General features: G+C 40.9%; 3 protein-coding genes across 3 annotated transcripts in view; 2 read left to right on the top strand and 1 right to left on the bottom strand.

Annotated features, from left to right (window-relative positions):
* The window catches only part of LOC306709684 (uncharacterized protein), a 3,231-nt gene extending 1,300 nt beyond the window's left edge, over window positions 1–1,931 (bottom strand). The window contains exons 1-3 of the mRNA XM_079177931.1: window positions 1,272–1,931; window positions 1,012–1,113; window positions 1–722 (exon numbers count right to left, since the gene is read on the bottom strand). The exon at window positions 1–722 is cut by the window's left edge and continues 1,300 nt beyond it. Coding sequence (XP_079034057.1) covers window positions 1–722; window positions 1,012–1,113; window positions 1,272–1,910 — 1,463 coding nt within the window. The 5' untranslated portion in view covers window positions 1,911–1,931. The remainder of the gene's footprint in view (window positions 723–1,011; window positions 1,114–1,271) is intronic.
* An 812-nt stretch (window positions 1,932–2,743) lies between these two features.
* On the top strand, window positions 2,744–5,722 carry rnps1 (RNA binding protein S1, serine-rich domain). The gene is made up of 7 exons (XM_079177162.1): window positions 2,744–2,805; window positions 3,580–3,723; window positions 3,845–4,021; window positions 4,140–4,245; window positions 4,447–4,600; window positions 4,699–4,840; window positions 5,256–5,722. Coding segments are annotated over exons 1-7 (831 nt in total). The 5' UTR covers window positions 2,744–2,803; the 3' UTR covers window positions 5,362–5,722.
* An 831-nt stretch (window positions 5,723–6,553) lies between these two features.
* LOC306709479 (arf-GAP with dual PH domain-containing protein 1-like) lies at window positions 6,554–19,669 on the top strand. The gene is made up of 11 exons (XM_079177651.1): window positions 6,554–6,862; window positions 9,796–9,926; window positions 10,370–10,461; window positions 12,143–12,225; window positions 16,447–16,559; window positions 16,895–17,041; window positions 17,418–17,501; window positions 17,642–17,704; window positions 18,043–18,114; window positions 18,316–18,544; window positions 18,634–19,669. Exons 1-11 carry the CDS (start codon window positions 6,772–6,774, stop codon window positions 18,660–18,662), a joined length of 1,134 nt encoding a protein of 377 aa, XP_079033777.1. The 5' UTR covers window positions 6,554–6,771; the 3' UTR covers window positions 18,663–19,669.
* The last annotated feature ends 916 nt before the right edge of the window (window positions 19,670–20,585 follow it).

Below are 20,585 nucleotides of genomic sequence, written 5' to 3'. Positions count from 1 at the left end.
TGCTGTGGGTATGCAGCTGCATATGGTTGTGTGCGAGGGGGAGTGGGAGTAAGTGGGAGGTTCTCAGCATTGCTACATGGTGGAAACCCATTCATATTCGAAGGGCTCAATCCTGGCAGTTTAAAGGCCTCGACATGTTCTAAACTCTCTAAAGAGTTGAAGCTTGGCTCGGTTTGGCTGCACTGGGTGTACGTGCCTTGACTGTTGAAGTTGAAGGTGTCCTGGCTGAAGGAGGTAGATGCAGAAGCTGTTGGCAAACCAGACGGCGATGGAGTTTTGTTGTGCTGCTGTTGAACGACGCTGCAACGTCCCAGTTTGGCGGCGAGAGTCTGTAGAGTGATGAGGATCTGCTTCTGAATGTGTGTCTGCTGCAGCTGCTCCCTCTCCAGGCAGCACTGCTGCTCCACCAGCATCTTCACTGCCTGACCCAAGCTGCGCATCTCAGATCCCAGGGTCTGAATCTGATCCTGTAGACCACCTCTACCCCCGGGGTCCTGGACTGCCCGCTGGGGGCTCGGGTTCCTCTCACTACGAGCGGTGCCCTGGCCTCCAGGGGTCTGTAAGCGGATGACGGCAACCCCAGGAGCCGAGGATGGTAAAGGTGCTGGTAGACGAATGCCAACCCGAGGGATCGGGTGAAGGGAACGGGAAGACGGACAAGGTCTCTGTGTAAGGAAACGTCTGGGGGTGCTGCCTCCACCAGATTGACCTTCCACAGCAGTCTGTGCAACATAACAAAAATATCATAAAAATATGAAATGCAATTTTAATAACATTACAATGAATCTTGAATGAAAATTCAGGCTCCCAGAATCAGGTGAGGACATATGCTGGAATACTACCCGGTGCCAGCAACCGGTGTTAAGGATTAACTATACAAACCTAACTTTGGACTTACGATGTACGGTGGCCCGGTCACATGAGGTGACTGAAGTCTGTCATTGTTAAGTGCTGGCACACACTTCAGTTAAAGTCAATAAATGGCGGAGATCGGGTTGGCTCTTTCCTCACCTTTTCAGTGGTCAGATCATAAGTTTCAGGTTGTTGTGGCATTGCACCTCTCAAATCATCACTCTGGACACTTGAGTGATCTCTCCTTAACAATGGCGCTACCTGATGGAACGACATTGTGTGCAAGTTAAAGACTGACAGATGCTTTGATGCTTTTGTTATTTCACGCATTATACAGGTCTTGTGCTATGCTAAGCAAGAATTACAAACGTAATAATTGAAATTGTGTCAAATGGGAGAAATGATGTGCAAGTGGGTACCTTCATCCTGTGTGACAGAGCCTTGTCCAAAAGCCTCTTTCGAGCTGCCAGCATCGAATTGGTGGCTGGAGAAGGTGAAGCTCTCCTCCTCATAACTCCAGAGACTGTTAGTGTGGAAGGCAAAGCACTGGCCTCTGCTGTTGTTACCGTGGGGGGAACTCTTGGTTGGCTGCTCTGTGCAAGGGAGGTGACACTTACAATCTGGATGTCATTTTCTTCCTTAGCTTCCTCGTGTTGCTGTTCTGGCCGGCTGCCTCCACTAGTCTCCCCATACCCAGATGGCTTTACTCCAGTATCTGGATTTGTGGTAGTACGTTTGGGAAAATTGGCAGCAGCTACAAAGCCAGCATGGTGAGATGCCTCCCGCAGAAGATTTTGGATTTGAATGTTACTCCAGCTCTCTTGCATTGCCCCGGCTCGAGGCTGCACCTGTGTGATGGGTGATGTGCTGCTTCCAGCCTCCATAGGTCTAACCCTCCCTGGCGGCCGCCCTTGAAACTCCCTCAGGAACAGGTAGATGGCCTGGGCGGACACCTTGATGTTCTCCAGCTCCAGCACAGCTTTGATCTTACGGAAACTCAGACCAGCCCTCCGCAGCTCCACCACTTTGTGTTTGGCGGCATCATCCAGCCGGCCCATAGTTTCTCACTTTAGAGGGACTCTGTGAGTTTGGCGGTTGATCTCTAGAAGATTCATATAACATGTAGTAAAAAAAACCCGGTTAACGTTTAGTGTACGATTAATACTGGGAAATAAACAACAGGTGCTGCTGCTGTGGACTTCTTCTTGTATATGAAAATACCATGTAAAACAGAGGAGTATTGCTTCCAACATTATGCAAAACTTTTGCTCAGCTCTTCCTAGTATCCTTATTAAAACAAGATATTGTTTTCGAACTGTTGTAACATCAAACTTACTGCATCGTGTTATACCAAGAAGCACTTTGGTTATTATCCAGTAAAACAAGAAACGTATATTTATAAATACGGCTCCACATTAAAAAAAAATAAAAGATCTTATTTGTTCTGTCACCGCATATTTTGACATAATTTGCATAAATAAACAGTAACAGTACGAGGTGGCTAACGTTACAGGTTATCAGAAAGATACTTTCGTCCAGATTAAAAATAGTCAAGAGGATTGGTGAAAAACAACGGTCGCCGCGGTGGCAGTAGGTATACGATGCCGTATAGTAACGTTAAACCAAACGCAAATGTTAACGTTAGACGAGCTAACGGCTAGCGTAAGCACAGCGCCGTAATAGAGTGAAGCGCTCACCTCGTCGGGGGAAGGTCGATAGGTGATTAAATCATTTCACTTATCAATATGAAGTATTTCATCGCAGCATAGGTACAATGTTGTCAGGCACCGTAGTCAACTCACATTTGTATCGACAAGAAGGTAAATAAACAAATGAGTTGTAAGTGGCGCATAGGTGGATACGTCACGTCCGCTCCCTCGTCATCACAGCAGCGACGTTTTCTCCGTTCGCAAGTGGTTGATTCGAAATCACCTCGACTGAAAAAAGAAATATGTAAGTTTAACCATATATTCGATTACAATCGAGCTAGCTTCAATCCCAGTACATGTTGTATCATATATGGAATATTGTGTCACGTTTTTAAACCGGTTGTGCGCTTATGAATAGTGTATTAATCGATACAACAGCAGTCCCCGTGGCTGTGTGCGCCTTGTTTTGAGGAGTCAGTTCAATGAAAATCAATGGCGGCCGAATTTTGTCAGAGAGTAACGTTACCTTTGTTGGCATTAAAGTTGACTAGTGTAAGAGGTTTCAGTTATAAATAGTATTAATATGACATAACACACGCGCTACCAATAATATAACATTACAGCCGACGAAGTTTTTAATATGCAAATATCCAGTTAGGACATTCTCGCTACATTGCGACGGTTACTAACGACGTGCACAGACTTAACGGTCCGTTTGGTTGTAACAGCATTAATAATGCTTAAGTTTTGAAGAAACTGTTATCCTTAGTCAAGTTTTGAAACTATATTTCGGTCGATAGAAAATGTTTGGCCAACGATTTTGATAACTGATTAATCGTTAGCTATTTATCAGCCCAAAACTTCGTTTTGCTAATCACACAGTAGTTTGAATATCTTTAGTTCTGTTGGTCAGACAAAACGGCAATTTCAAAACACGATCTTGGGCTCTGGGGTATTGTGTTATGCACATTTCACTACTTTCTGACAATAGACTAAAGTTATGAAAATAAGTATTAGTTGCTGCCCTACACCAGTCACAATGTATCTGATCTCAAAGTAACAGCAGCTGTGACTTTAGGGCACCGTCACCCACAAAGCGGAAGGAGGAGGAAAAAACAAAAGACAGAGGCAAAGACAAGACTGGTACCAAGGAAGGAGATAAGGAGAGAGGGCGTGAGAAGGCTAGGAAACGTCGCAGTGCATCTACTGGCAGCAGCAGCAGGTTTGTTTTCTACGTTCTTGATGCGATTATTTGTGTTTAAGTTTGTTATTCTGTTACTTAGTGTCTTAAATATGTATCTATTTTTACCTAACATGTTTTTCCTTGTTTTGACCATGTCAAGATCTAGCTCTACTTCAAGCAGCAGCTCTGGTTCGAGCTCAGGTTCCTCAAGCGGATCCAGCTCATCTGGATCCAGCCGCTCTGGTTCTTCAAGCTCTCGTTCCTCATCTTCCAGCACCACAGGCTCCCCCAGCCCCAGCCGTAGACGCCATGATAACCGCCGCCGATCCCGCTCAGCGTGAGTCACTATATCTAACGCAGCTAGCTACCCATTATGTATAGACTTTAATGTCTTGTTGGTTTTTTTTGCCTGTTAGAGACCTGATTAATCAAATGTTTTGTTTGTGAATCATCAGGTCCAAAACACAGAAGAGGGGAGATGACAAGGAGCGAAGGAAAAGAAGCCCAAGCCCTAAACCAACTAAAGTTCACTTAGGGCGGCTGACCAGGAATGTCACCAAGGTCGGCTGAGAAACTGTTAAGATTGTTGATATATGATGTAACATGATTTGAGATTATGACCTCGGGAACGTAATGTTAGGTAGATAACAACACCGTGTTTTATAATCAAAATGGAAAGTAAAAAAAAGAAGAATGTTTGAGATAATAATGATTTTCTGTTAACATGGTTCTGACAAACCTATTGTGTCTTTTCTTGCACAGGACCACATCCAGGAGATCTTTGCCACTTATGGAAAAATCAAAATGGTCGATATGCCAATGGACCGGGTCCACCCACACCTGTCCAGGGGCTATGCTTATGTGGAGTTTGAGACTCCCGATGAGGCTCAGAAGGCCCTCAAACACATGGATGGAGGTAGGCCAACGTGTTCCCTTCAGTGCTTCTGTCTCACACCATTACTCTACTAGGCATACATGTTGAATAACATTCCGTTTCATCTTTGTTATTGTTAGGTCAGATTGACGGACAGGAAATCAGTGCATCTGCCGTGCTGACTCAACGAGTTCGCCCTCCACCTCGTAGACCTTCTCCCCCTCGCAGAATGCCTCCGCCACCACCTATGTGGCGTCGCAGTCCACCACGCATGCGGAGAAGGTACATTAATGCTTTTCAATCAGTAGCTACCTACACTTGATTTTCACAATATCATGTGAGCGTATGTTCATGTTGTTTGGTTTCGTTCATTCATCAGCTTTATTGGCCAAGCATGTTGTTTCATTTCATTTTTGTTTCTCTCCATGAACTTACACACCAATAGAGATACATCGGAACAAGGAAAACAAAGTCAAATCAATTTTCTTTACATATTTAAAAATACATTTTTATCAATGCCCTCCTCCTCCACACTGTCCAATTCCAACCTAAATACCACTGCGAAGAACATTGTATTTGCTACTACAGACTGATAAAAGATCTACAGGAGCCTGTTGCACACACTGAAGGATCTGAGTCTCAGCAGGAAGAACAACCGTGAGGTGGTAATTGTAAGTTTCTTCGTCTGTCCTTGCAGGTCCCGCTCCCCGAGGAGGCGGTCCCCAGTACGCCGCCGTTCTCGCTCCAGGTCTCCTGGTCGTAGGCGCCACCGTTCTCGTTCCAGCTCTAACTCCTCCAGATAGACGAGTTACCTGCCTCCTGATACCAAGTGATCGCTTGGATTCTGACACCAGATCAGCTGGAGTTTCTGCTTTCCCAGACCTCATGGATTACAAGAAATAAAATCCTCTGCATTGTAGCAAACATAAACATCTGCCTGCATGGAGAAAGCATAAATGTTTTTTTTTGTTTTTTGTGCAAATAGGAGTATTTTTCTTTTCATATTTGGTGTTCGGTTGACCCTGAAAGTTGTCTCGCTAAATATGTTGTTTCAAGCTGAGGTTGGCTCCACTGGGTTCTACAAATATTTCTTTTAAAGTGTAACTTCTTTTTACAATGTACTGACTTTTTAGACATTTTGAAAAATAAAATTGCTGAAACATGTAGAGTGTGAGTTCAGTATGTGACAGTCAGGTCAAGATTCTGAAAGCCTTCACTGATGAGCTTCTTGGCTCACTGCCTGCCAGTTTTATTTGCTTAACATTACTTTTACGTAATCAATGAAAAATGTCGTAGTATAGTATTTCATAAAATGTGCCATAAAAAAACAAAATACAATTTTATAGTGTGCAAAATAGGCCATACAAATTTAATAAATATAGTGTGACTTTTATTGACTTTTTTCGACATGCTATAGGCTACTTTTTGCGACGTGCTAAACTATTTTATTTCGAGTTTTTTTCCCGACATACTATACTATGAACGTTCGACCTACTTTACCTTTTTACATTTATTTACTACTATAGGCCTACTGTTTTTTTTCCAACATAATATACTATTACTTTTTATTTTTGCGACTTACTATACCGTGACTTTAGTTGAGTTTTTTCGACATACTATTACTTACCTTTTATATAACTTGTCATATTTTGGCTTTTTGGATTAAATCCTGGTTAGAGGCCAGAGTGCGTTCATACTACCATGATATGTATACTATACGTATAAATATCCTTGTAGGCAAAAAGGGGTTTCTGTTTTGTATATCTTCTATGAAATTTAGTGTTGCTACCACCAAATTCTTATCAACAACCGCGTCTGTTCAGGTCATTAAAATGTTTGCGGAGAAAAATCCCCCTTGAGATCAGATATATTTCCACGCAGTGAATTGGTGAAGGAGGAAGTACAATCTCACACACTGGGAGTGTCGTGAGCGCATTTCATACCATCACAATGACCGCTGGAGGTCTCACTCTAGAAAAAGACAGAGCTGAGACGTTAATCTATTGCTGTATATTATACAGCATATACACTAGACTGACCATGCTCTACTATTCAGCCCTCCACCTAACAATGACAGCCTTCTCGTTAGATGTGTAGGCGCGTTTGTTGTACAAAAGCAGTCCAGCGCGTCCCGGCGGAAATCTTACTTTTGATGCATGAGAGTTTAAGGTTTTCAGCCGCTGAGCAGGAATCTGGGCAGAATCATTTGCATTATGGCTTCGGATCAAGAAAAGAACAGTCAGCGTGTGAAACAGCTTTTGGGGAAACCTGGAAATGGAAACTGTGCCGACTGTGGAGCTGCGGGTAAGCTGGAGGGGATCACTGTCTGACTCTGACAGATGCTGGACAAAGACATTTTAGTGACCTCGCAGTGACTTAAACCTGTTTGTAAATACATTGTATGACCATCCTACTTCTTTGTTATTCCCGTGGGATATTATGAGCTTGAAATAATGAACTCTATTCACCACAATTTCACACCGTGCCTCCAGTTCTTTCTCGCAAGGTCGTTGAGTTCTCTTCTCAGACAGTCACGGAATGGTCTGGTTATAATATAAAAGTTGACATAATGAAGATCCCCACAAAGGCGTAATGAAAGAGTACTGAAAGAGTGTAAATGTAAAAGTAATGAATTTGGGGAGGGCTCTAAGGAAAAAGTATATTGTAATCGTGAATACATGTCTCAGCAGTTAAAAACAATACAAAATATATTTAATATGTATTGTTATTCCTATGTGGGGTATATATTACAGATGTACATTATTCTTCGTTGGTTGAGGGTTCAAATATGTATTCATCTGGAGGTTGATTTCCTTTTGCATACTACACATGTGGTCACACACCATGATGGTCACACCCTTCTTATCATATCGGCAGTCAAGTGCATCAGGCATACAAGAAGGGGTAACCAACAGGCAAACAGGTGTGGCTTGTGAAAAAAGGTCTGTACCCACGTATAACCCTATAGTGAATAATATGAAAAGCAGCAACGCCCTTTTAATTGGAAAGCTGCAGCTAGAGAAAGTTAGGCAAATATTTTACATTGTTTTCTTGAAAAAAAGACTAAATTGACTTCCGGTATTATTAATTATCAAAATAGCTGCAGAATAATTTGTTTCTCGTTCTATTGACTACAGTACTTGAATTAATCAAGTACTGTATACTTATTTTAAGGGACTTCATGCATTTCTGCTTTCCCGACCCTTACATTATATGCCAAATATGTTTTCATCCTCTTTTGGACTTTGTATGCCTCTTGTTGTGTTGGAGACTGACTTCTCAGTTCCACTGGTTGAATGTCGCAACTACAAGAGGCCCGACACAATGAGGAGGCGATGGGACTGGCTAGCTACACATCAGATACTTGTCTCGTGTGTGCGGATGCATGTGTGCAGCTTTGTGATTATGTACAAGGAAGTATTTTTTTTTTTTTGTTCTCATGCTATTTTTGTAGCACGAGTTCACTACGTTTTGATGAGCAATGGTTGAAGGGCTGCAGCACGCTCATGCAAACTACGTGACACTGCCTGAGTTCTCTGACTCAGTTACAAAATAGCCACCACGTCAGCTGTAATCTCACCTTGCATTGATATGACTAATGAAGATTCGTGCTTTGTGTGTGTGTAGTGTAGCCATTCACACATTTGCTGAAACCCTTGCCTGTTCTGTGTCTGTTCGGACCTGAATTTAAATGAGTTAGCATACTGTATATTGTCATAACAAAATAATCTGCCAAATTATTTACTCCCTTGGCATAAAAAAAAAAGAAAAAAAAAGTATGCAGTGGATTTATTGTGAAATTCATAATTACCACGCTGCAAACTCTTTCCACTTGGTCTCCCTTTGAAGAAATGTTTGAACTGGGTTAGAAACGTCTGACCTTTCACTGAACTACTTTGGCAGAAACATAACTGGGTGATATGCCAGAAAAAAACAAGTCATTTTTTCCAGTTTATGTTTGCTTTATGTCAGAGGTCTTCAGTGCATGTTTTATGGGGGGAGCCACAGAGGTGTAATGACTCATTTACTGAATGCAGAAGAGTGTGAATGTAACGTGTGGAAGTTGTGTATAGGTGTGAATAACGTGTTGCACACACTGGTAACTGACATACAGTAATCATGCCTGTCAATTTCCAATATTCATACAAATGTTTCAGTAGTTATAGCTGTAGTTTAAATGTATGCATTGCATGTTAAAAACAGACTTTTTTTTTACTCGATAGTATAACAATGGAGATACACACGTATATACGTCATATATGTATTCATAGTATAGGTATATGATGTGCTTGCTTCCGGTAGATTCGATTTTTAAAGATAGTTTATTACCATTTCTAAGCAGGTGTTGCTAGTTACAGTAGGAAAGTACAGTAAATGTGGGCTGTTGTGTAAATACTACATTAAAGGAGACATTTGGTAGCGTCTGTGGGCAGAAATAATATCTATGAAACACTGATCCAAGCTGAGCCAGCAGTGGTGCCGGGTCTACTCTCTCACTACTGCCGCCAGACTGAAAAATGGAAAGAAAACACCTCTCTGGCCTCACACTAACCTAAATACAATTCAGATCTTGACTGACATTCATCCAAATATTGATCACCAGCAAACTGGGGGAGGGTTTTCTGATCGCTCCTAGGATGTGAACTGAGTTGTTAAATGTAGGTCATGGAGACAAGCTCTAAGATCTCTTTGGGTGAACTGCTTCCTGTGTAGGCTGAAGTGAGTACACTTTGAAAAAGTATTATTTAAGATGCAAAGATAAATGACTTGAGGGAGTATTTAAAGACAGAGAGATGGAGAGAAGAAGACAGATAGACAGAATACATATTTTATCATATGTCTTGTGCTGTCGGTCTTCTCCATGATCTGAAAGAAAGACAACCCCATAGTCTCGCCATGTTCCTTATCTCTGCCATTACCCAGTCTTGACCCTTTCTATCTATACCTGTTTCTGCTCTTTCTGGACCAACACCTCTTGTTATTAATTAGGATTCTTAATCCTCAGGAGGAATAATGTAAAACAATTTGTACACATGTCAAAATAGTTTTTTTCTGCCTGTTATAATGTCTCAACCACTGTTACGGTTGTTTGCTGTTTGCTATAGTCAACCTGCTTCAATTATAGCTGAGCCATCAGTGTCTGTTAGAAGGAGGTTCAGAAAGGTTTCAGTGTGAACAGTTATTTTGAGCTAGTGGTTTATGCGTGCATCTACATCTGTCTTTCTCCTGAGTTGCAGATCCGGAATGGGCATCCTACACTCTGGGAGTGTTTGTGTGTCTCAGCTGCTCCGGCCTTCATAGAAATATTGTTCAGATCAGCAAAGTGAAATCTGTCCTGCTGGATCCCTGGAGCTCCTCTGAGGTGGAGGTAAGACAATCTGTTGCGTACGTGGAGTGATTTTATTCATACATAACCTGAAAAAAGTAGAAAGCCCCATGTTTTGTAAGAGAAGGCCAGCCAATAATTTTAGTCTGAAACTTGGCTTGAGGTAACGTCTGCACCCTCTGGCCTCGTCCTCACCCATCAGACCATGCTCCACTGTGAGCATCACTCTCTGCCTTCCATTCCTGCTCCTGCATCCCCGCTTGGAAGAAAAAGACAAGTCATCAGACTCAATTCTACATAGCCTGAAAAGCACGAGCAACATCTTTGTGTATATGTGTGCGTGTGTGTGTGTGTGTGTGTGTGAGTGGCACCTTTAAGTAGAAGCCAAATTCACATCCGCTTACAGGCATTACGCCACTGAGCACACAGTAATACACTCAGATATCACTTACAAACATCTGTTTTTTTCTTCCTCCCCTCTGCAGTTTATGGACACTGTGGGTAACAATGCTGCCAAGGCCAAATATGAACAGTTAGTTCCTGCCTTCTACTACTGCCCTACACATAAAGACTGCATGTAAGTGATGTGTCTTCCTCTTGCCCTACTAAACGTCTGATACACCAATACATCTAAGAGTGATTCTACATCTATCTACAGCACAGATGGATACAGTAGAAACTTTTCTTTTTTGTCTGAATTTTGAACAGCCGTGGTGGTGAAGGTTATCATACACATCTATTTGTAACTAATGAACTAATGAGTCTTAAAGGGTACATTTGCATTGTAATTGCAATAAAGTACTTATCGCTTGTATTGCAAACTAGATATGTTTCCACCAGCAAAAATAGCATCTCAAAATATCAGTACAGAGTATAGACAAGAATACATTTTACAGTGTTTTGGCTGACTCAGATAATCAGCCGTAATTATTTGAGCCGGAGTAAACAGCCGAAGAAATGCAGCAGACGGAGGCCGAGGCTGCGGCTGCATTAGCCGTGCAAGAGGATATGGCCGGGTTAATGCTAAAATTGTTGGTTCTGAGGGACGCTTGCCTGATTCTGCGCATGCACTTTCTATTCCCTGACCAATAGGCTCCTTTACCGTACTGTTAGTCCTTCTGGACAATCTCTCTACCACCATTCTAGCATTAACCATATGGCCGGTGGGGACCCTGGGGGTCACAAGCTTGCACACGATGCATCGTGGTACATGTAGGCACTGCCAACACTGCTCCACTGGCAGGAAAACTCTTCTTGGTCAACAAAGCACGCACTAAAGAATGTATTGCTTCAATTGAATAGATGTACCATCAACCCTGATGGGACATCCTTCAAGTGTGGTACATTTTTATTGAAAGGTAGTTCAGCATGGAATGAGTTTGTCATATGTTAAAGGTGTTGTCCCTCCAAGTTGACATTCTGAGTGGGTGAGATAATTGATCAACAACATTGCAAACCCTTGCTGATATATATCTTCTGGTTATTTGTGCAGGGACAGAAAAAATATTGCGTCTTTAAGACGGAAGTTATTGTTCAGATGGATGCATTCATTAACTTAGGGGAAACAAGTGGTTTTGGTTGCCAGGCTGACTGCAGAAACTCCTGCGTGATAAGAATGCCAAGTTCCTGTGAACAGGAAGCAACTGTTCAGTTCAAGGGTTTCTTCTTAACCGTCCAGTGATATAAATAACAATAAAAAAAAAGAATTAGCTGTGAGGTTTGTTTATGAAGGAGGATTATTTAAGGCCGCACAAAGGAAGGGATGATTGAATAAAGACGAGAGAAAAAGGCAAATCTATTATCCACAAAGAGCTTTGAGCATTCAGGGAAGAAAGCTTGATATTGTGATGCTGATATGTTGAAGATAACAAAGCAGATGAAGCATGGTGAAATGATGAGGTGAGAAGCAAACTGATGATGCATGCACATGCGAGGCGTTTGTTCATGCATGATGCTTTGAGAATGTTAAAGATAATTACTAAGGGAACAGAAAGAGTCCAGAGAAATTAGTTTAATAAAGATGGAGGATATGGGAGTCAATATCATCTACGAATGGCAAGGTAGACACAAGGGATGAATACGAGAAGATGAGCCATGCAATGTTAGACTGCTTTTGTTCCGAGTTTGAATACTATGTTGTTCTGAGCCTCGACATCCATGTAAGTTAATGAGACATTTCCAACAAATTGGCCTAATTATTTATGCAGTAAACGTCAAACCCTGGCAGAGCTGAGTGTCTAACGCAAACTGGTCTGCAGGCTCCTGCGAGAACAATGGATCCGAGCCAAGTACGAGAGGAAGGAGTTCCAGTGTGTGGAGAGGCAGGAGCCTTACTCAGCAGGTAAGAATAAAATGCATCTCTGCCCAGTTGACATACTCTTGTACAATTGTTTATCTGGATCCATAAGATTGTTGCTTGAAAGATGTGACAATATTCTGGGTAGGGAAGTAACTTAAAGCAGCACTAACTCTTGTGATGGTGATCTTGTGAGAAAACTGTATGGATACATCTGTTGGGGTGTGTGTAGAGGTGCTATTTGGCCTGCTAATGACATTACACAGTCAAAGGATGTTAATGAATAACTCATGGCTCAGTAGGCACCATTACCCACTGCTCATTTATATGGCCCGGCCCAATTAGCCTGCCAGATAGACTGAGTGCTCGACGGATAGATGGTGTGTCAGCGTGGCTTATGTTGCAGAGACAATGAGGGTTGGTCATCAGGGGAAGAAAACTTCAGCTTCTCATGTGTCCTATTTTTCCCCCCTCTGCTCTACCTTCCTGTTTATTGCTTATCCACACCCACCTCTGTTTCCCCCTAGCCACAGTTTGTTTTACCCTTTCCTCATGGTTCAAACCAGTTTGTCATTTGTCTAAGCTCCGTTCCCCACTAAATGTATGTTGCATAACCCTTATCTTAGTCTCTTGTGCTGAATCATGTGCCTGTGAGACCGTATGAGTTACAAATGACAAGTGTCTCTTGGCTAATTGCCTTGTGATGCCTCATAAAAGAGAGAGAGATAGAGAGAGAGAGAGAGGCACCAACCTGACTGCTAATGAGACTCAGCGAATCAAAAATGGAGGCCCCCGCAAAGCAACTGGCAACGGGTGTGCAGATGCTGAGATTGGGCCGTTGTGATCTTTAAGATTCTGGAATCTTAGAACTGTTTCCATGGAGAAGGCAAGAAATTGACCTTTGACTACAATCCAAGTAAAGCAAGTTAAAGTAGTTGAAATATTACTCAGCTAAAAGAAGCAATTACTCTTTTACCTTTTTCACCCCTTTTCAAAAACCACCTCCAGTGTTAACCCCTATTTATAAGCAGCATACACATTAACATGTAATAAAGGGTTTATAACAAACAATAAGATATTAGATTTAAGTGGTTATAAATGTACAGTATTTGTCACCAAGAACTTATGAATATTTATTTTACATCGCAACTGTGTTTTACTATATTGTCATTCAGCACCCACCTATGGGTGCCCAGAGGATGAGTTAAAGTTGTTGACCAATACAACATTAAACACTTACATCTGCTTACAACTACATTTTAGTTTTATAAACCATGTATTTAGTGTGTAAATACTGCATAAAAATGCAAAATTGGTGAATGTAAAGTAAAGTTTTACTGAACGGTCATTTCAGTGACTGAAATGAAAATTAACTGACACATGCAGCACTTAATACCACAGAGGTGTGTCTCTCTGACTATAACTGTTTTTCCTTTGTGACTTCTGTGTTGGAAACGGAAAGTTGTGCAACAATAGTCAGTTAACCTGATAGAGGTCATGGTCTGTGGCTGCTTTTTGGACGGAAGATTTTTAAGATATCACTGTGTTACTCCATGCCCTCCCTGTAGAAGGTATGGGCGGGACTTTCTCTTCAAATTTGTAGTAGAGTGGTGTTTATTTCTTGAGCCACAGTGTCAAGTTCACAACACAGTTCCACTTTAAACAGAGCCATGCTAAGTTCTATCAGGGTTACAATTGAGCAACCGGACAGTAAGAAAAATGATCGAAAAACAAAAAAATCTCCCTTCAAGGTTAATCTCTACTTAAAGGTAGACAAGATAAAGCTGTTATCCGAGTCTTATGACTGTCAAAGCCTTCCACTCTGCCTCTGTCTTTCTCCCTCTCTGTCAAAGGCCTCTTGTGTTGCGCTGTGCAGAGGTTTAGGAGCATGTGGCTGTGTGTCTCTGCCACGGAGGAAGAATAGCCTCTTTTGTGTACTCTACATAACATTCCATGTAACATTGCTCCTATAATTATGCCAGGAAAATTTTGCAGCGAGACACAGTGGTAAACAACTTGCTTTGGTCTCCCAAGTGTTTGCAAATATTTGACATCCTGTTTTTAACAGTGAATGAATTATCTTGTTCTCCATAGTGTTGTGTTGACAGTTTGACCCCAGTTTGACCCCCCCCCCTCTCAGCAGCGGTGAAAAAAATGTCAGAATCATGAATAATTGATGAAACTATTGCTCAACCAGAAGTTTACTGCAGCTCAGACCAGTCGATGACTTTATTACTGGATGGAAGAGATAGGGTGGTGCAGGTGGACCAGAAGACAAACATTAAAGTGTAAACATTTTAGCTTTGCTGTTTAGCTCATACCGTACCAGCATTTGAATGAGGAACTTTACTTTCATTGGAAATGCTTTTCTTGTACAGATCGTCGCAGGGGAAGTGGTTTATAGGTTGTTTCTAATGCAGTCTGCTATTTAGAGATTTCCATGTAGTCAGAAGAAACCAGTTACGTGCTATATATGTGAGGTTGAGAGTTGGCATCAAAGGGGATTATTGCTATTATATTTAGGGTTCCTAAACTATTCCAAAGTCAAAATCAAACACTTTTCAAGGAGCATTTCTAAGCTTACAGCTTTGGTAAATTACATATCTATATACAGTACATACATTATCTCACTTCATCAAGTTAAATCAGATGTTATTGTATCATGAACAAAGTATGAGAAATATACTAAATACCACCTCCATTAAAATTGGAACTAAAACTACACTGAACAATAGAAAAAAGAAGTCTAAAGAGACATAAAACAAAACGAGAATCAAAGAAGAAAAAGCTGAAAAGTGGTAAAAGTCTCTTGATACTAATAAACCTTGCAACAGTTTTCAGTTGTGGTAATTGCAGCACACAGTGCTGCCGGATTGATAACATCTTATGAGCTAAAAGTAGCTTCTGTGGTCGTGCAAACAAGTGTTCTTACTTGAATATGCCAAAACTGAATAAAGATCAAGTTTATAATTGTATGAAATCCTGTTCTTAGATATTTCTGTTGAATATTGTTATATTGCTGATTTGCGCAAGTCAAGGAAGTTCGTGTGTCTGTGTGTTGTTTGGATGTGCGTAGGGCAATGACAATGCATTTTCTTTCTGAAGTGTTGCTTCTGTTGGCTCACAGTGGGTTTTGGCAGAGAGGCCGGTGTCAGGAACAGGCCCAGGAACGGAGCCAACAAGATCTATGTGTGTAGGGACTGTTTGATATCAAGTTTTAGAAGAGATTAAAAATGATGGTGCGCATATTTTTATGTTCATTCCTACACTGGCACTGATCGGATTGGTAGTTGTGACACAATGGTGCTTTGGTGGTTGTCTAAAGGCCTGGAGAGGAAGTCATCAGTTGAAGCTGAATTATTTATGTGCAGTAAAAACAGAGGTGCTTCCTCCCACCACTGCTGAGCTGCTGCATAGTGACATTCTGTAAGCTAAAAGTGAGCACACACACTTACACACCCTCATATTACAGCTGCTTGTAATAGGATTGTCAGCGGTTTCCTCCAGCATTGTTTCCGGATCAGTGTCCTGTGTGATATTCTCACTCTTGAATGACCACTGTTGCATAAAATAATGAAAGATTACTGTGTCTCTCAATGTGCTGGATAAATGGGCACAATTTGAATGGATTTTATGGCGACCAATGAAGACATGCATGCGAAGCATCGGCATTAATTTAAGCTAATTTACCAAGAAAATGTTGTGGGGCTAATTCAAGTGAAGGAAGTTGCTTCGGGGAATGATAATATCGTTCATGACTATTAGCCTAAAGCTTCAGTAATCGACATAATGGATCTAAAGCCTTTGTGTGCCTTCAGCTCTACAGTGTGTTGGAGAGTTTAGGTTTCCAGCAAACTCGCCAAATGGCAGTCAAAGATAGCAACTATAGCTTATATTTAACAACTAAAGAAAGACACATTTTTTGATTATTGGATGTATATTCTTTGGGTGACCAGAAACACAAATACGCTGAAGTTGTTCTGTCTGCTGGATGTGTAAATGGGCAACTTGCTAACAGGTTAGCCATATGAACTTCAGAAAATGATTTGACAATGTTGTGTTAACAGCTTGTTCTGCTGCCCACTACCCCAAAAAAAACAACTTCTGCTACCTTAAATATGTCTAAATAATACTGAGGCTTACCATAGCTTGATATTCCCTATAGTGACATCTGTGAGAATGTTGTATAAATGTCTGTCTTTCCTCTGTTTTTTCTCTCGTTACTGCTCCGTGTTGAACGCGACCCGTGCGCTCTTTTCCCGGCAGGCTACAGAGAGGGCTTTCTATGGAAAAGAGGCAGAGACAATGGACAGTACCTCAGCCGAAACTTTATTCTGTCCGAACGGGAAGGTGTTTTGAAGTACTTCAACAAACACGACGTGAGTGTTCCCTCACACTTTTTTAAAATCCGAATTTGATCTGTTGATCTGCCTTTGATACAAAAACTCTCCCTCTATAGAAATGTCTTGATTTTTCTGGTGGAATCTGGAGATCCCATTAAACTCCCTTTTCAAAATGTTGCTTATTACTATGTTTATAAGTACAAGAACATGGTTATCTCTCATTTTAAAAATCACTGGTAAAACATGTCACAGTGTGTTAAACTTCAGCATTATGTTCTATCCCATGTAGAGCATGTGTGAGGAAGGTGGAAGGAGAAACCAAGACAAACCATCGACAATCCATCTTCTAAACATATCATTCTTTTCTGCAGGCCAGAGAGCCCAAAGCGATAATGAAGATCAACTCTGTGAATGCCACTTTCCAGCCAACAAAAATCGGCACTGCCCAGGGTCTGCAGATAACTTATTTGAAGGACAACAGCACTAGGAATGTCTTTGTTTACCATGAGGATGGAAAGGTGAGGTGAAGTGACTTTCTGTTTGGTGTTTTAAGTGGAGGAAAAAAAAGAGCCGGGGTGTTTCTCAGGATTCAGGAAACGGTATACATGTCCCTCTGGTGGACATAGTTTGCCATTACAAATAAGAGAAGTTTACTTATATAATCCTTAATAAAATAAGGCTTCATAAAACTCACACAGCATCTGAAATAACATTGTGAGAATATGCCACTTCTTCAAGATGGGGCACATGTCCTTCGGGTTTATAGCTTTGAAAAGACATTTTGTCTTTGTCATTGGAGGTTATTGTGGAGTATCAGGGCTGGTGATGCATGTGTGAGGAAAAGGTATTTCAGTAAAAGTCCGTCACTGAACTTCTTGATGCCCTGTCTTGAAGGAAATGGTGGACTGGTTCAATGCCATCAGAGCAGCCAGGTTTCACTATCTTCAGGTGGCTTTTCCTGGAGCATCCACCTCTGATGTGAGTATGAAGATACAAAAGCATTTGTTTGTATATTGACTTGGGGGATATTAGTTACTTACAATAAAAAAATAATAGTAATAGTTCAACACACACACACAGTTTATCAGTGACTAAGTATTTGCTCTTTGTTTGTCCAGTTGTTGCCAAAGCTAACCAGGAACTACATAAAGGAGGGTTACATGGAGAAGACTGGTCCAAAAGTAAGGCATTTGATGTTGTTTCATTACTTTTTGATTTATATGTTAAGGAGATATACAATACATATAACAGTGTCTTGCAGAGCATGAAAGCAAAGTTTTTTATTTGACATTTGGTAAATGGACGTGCACTTTTCTTCCGACCACTCAAAGCACTTTTACACTACATGTCATTCACACCCATTGATACACTGATGGCAGGAGCTACCATTAAAGGTGCCACCTGCCCATCAGGACTAACTAATCATTCACGTCACATGTACACCGAAAGCACTGCCTTCGGGAGCAATTTGTAGCTCTACTGTATGAATTGGCATGCTGCTTTTGTTTCTGTCCCACAGCACACAGAGGGCTTCAAGAAGAGATGGTTTACGATGGATGACAGGAGGCTCATGTACTTCAAAGATCCACTGGTAGACTTATACAGTGCGCTATAATTCAATGTCAAATAAGTTTCCCTTTTAGACAAATAGCTTTCCATCTAAATGTATCTAGATTTTGGCTTTAACTCCTTTAATGAAAACAATAAATCAGTGTTTGTGTTTCATTCAACAACACTGAGTTGCAGTTTGATTCAAGTTGATTAAACTATGCGTTTCTCCCTCTGCTGCCAGGATGCTTATGCACGAGGCGAGGTGTTCATTGGCTGTCAGGAAAACAGCTACACTGTGCTTCCCAGCCTCCCCCCGAACACTCAAGGCCACCATTGGCAGTTTGGAATTACAATCGTGACCCCAGACAGGAAGTTTCTATTTGCGTGCGAGACTGACGAGGATCAGAAAGACTGGATGGCAGCATTTCAGACTGTTATCAACAGACCGATGCAGCCTCAGGAGTATGCGGGTAAGCTGAACACCCAAGCAGCCATTATTTATCTCTTTTCTTCTCAATTTACCAGTCCGATATATACGTTGTTTCCATTCTCTTTGCAGTAGAGGCCTATTTTAAGCACAAACCATGACTGTCTTAGTGCTTGAAGATCTGTTGCAGGGAATGGAGCTGGACGAACAGAAGGACCTGGGATACATACTTGATATCTCATAATGGAAGTCTTTATAGAGACATAAGTATGTCAGAGAAAAATACCTTAAGAGACAGTTACTATTCTCCCAGTGACTCTTCTACTCTATCTACCATCCCACTCAACCTCATTATGCGACAGACCCATTTCTTAGAGTCTGAATCCCTCCTAATCTCATGAATGTTTGCCTAACTTACCCGTCTGTGTCGTGATGCCACTTACATACCTGCAAGAGGTCTGCCATCCTGACCTCAATGTTTGTAGAAATCAGAATTTCTGCTGCTCAGATGTCAGATGTTTTCGTCTGTTTTCAGTAATATAATAAGTATGCAGATGCTCACATTTATTCTATGTATGAGTACAATATTTAAGTCTCAATGTATTTATTTTTTAACTGTCAAATTTGCTATATACAGCTTTTTTATATTGCCAAACAGGTATAATACGTTTTTCTTATTGGTTGCTTTTTTTGTACATCTTCAAGCAGCTGAATGTTAACTGGTTTGTGAAATGTGTACGATCACAATTAAGGATTGGCTTGCATTCCTTAGTCTCTTCTTTCTGTAAAACTGTATGAAAATACTGATCCACTTCAGCATTTACTTTCATGTGGTATATTTATCCAGCAGATGGAGACAGAGGAAAGGGTTTAAACTCACTATGACCCCCCTACACAAACTAACGCCAGGAGCTCATTAGGCTCAGTGACTGCAGGTGTAAATTGTTTGTCAAAGTGCTAAAGAGAATGGTGTGAGGATCTTTTGAGCAGTATAACGATGCCTTTGTTCAAAGCCCTGGGGTCAAGAAAACTGTGCGGCCATGAATAAGCTCTGCCACCACACACACACACGTTGTTTTGTAACTCGTGCTCTGAACTCACTGTGGAGTCGAGTAAAGGGAGAATCTGTACGTGAAACGGAAATGTTGTCACTATTAAAAGGGGTAAAGCCACATTACTTTCTGTTTTTATTTTAGTTATCTTTCAGATACAAGAAATGAGTTGCACATTGAAAAGTAGTAAAGCCAAAAACCAATACATTACTGTGAACATCAAGATAGGAAAAACATGAAAATGTACAGTTAATACTATACAGGGACATCCAGTTTCTATGACTAACATTAAATCTACCAAAGCAACAGTCATATAGAAAAGAGGCCTATGCTTCTTTTATTATTAAATATGGTTAACATATTATAAGAAATGCACTGGTCAAAATGTTTTTAAGAAAACATGGCACAACATACCCCATTTATATATTCATGATTGCAAAACTTAAAGCAGCCTGCTGATGTTTTACACATTTGACTACAAATTGAACATTAAAAATGAAGAGATATAAACATCTGTGTGTTGTATACAATACTTTGAGTAAAATTACCAACATATACTGTTGGTCGTTATTTCCCCAAATAGCCCCCTAAAACCTCATCCATACTCTAATTTACCATCTAAAGTGCTTTTCTTCCCAATACAAACTTTTGTTTACATGAAGATAAAAAGTGTTTACATCACATTTGTCAAATCAGGTTTCAAAACTAAAGACTATATAAACAAGAAGAAGAGAGGTTGCATCAGAGCTCTCCAAGACTCAACATCGATCCTCTAATATTGAAATAATCCCCAAAATGTTTAAGGTTCTATGACACATGCACTGCCATGTTTCTGATGGTTTGTTTGAACTACTGTATACTTTGATTTATCATCTAGCATGAATTCAAATGTAATAGTAGAATAATTGTAGCTAGTGATGCTATTCTGTACTTCATATGGTTGCATACAAAATAGCAACATCAATTACCTCTAATTACCTCACTTGGACATATTCCAAGTGAGACATATCCCCAAATATCCACAGCTGAATC

This window comes from Pholis gunnellus (genome assembly GCF_910591455.1).
Source record: "Pholis gunnellus genome assembly, chromosome: 17".
NCBI classification, from domain to species: Eukaryota; Metazoa; Chordata; class Actinopteri; order Perciformes; family Pholidae; genus Pholis; species Pholis gunnellus.
The sequence above is the reverse complement of the archived record's forward strand: the minus strand, read 5'-3'. Positions and strand labels throughout refer to the sequence as shown.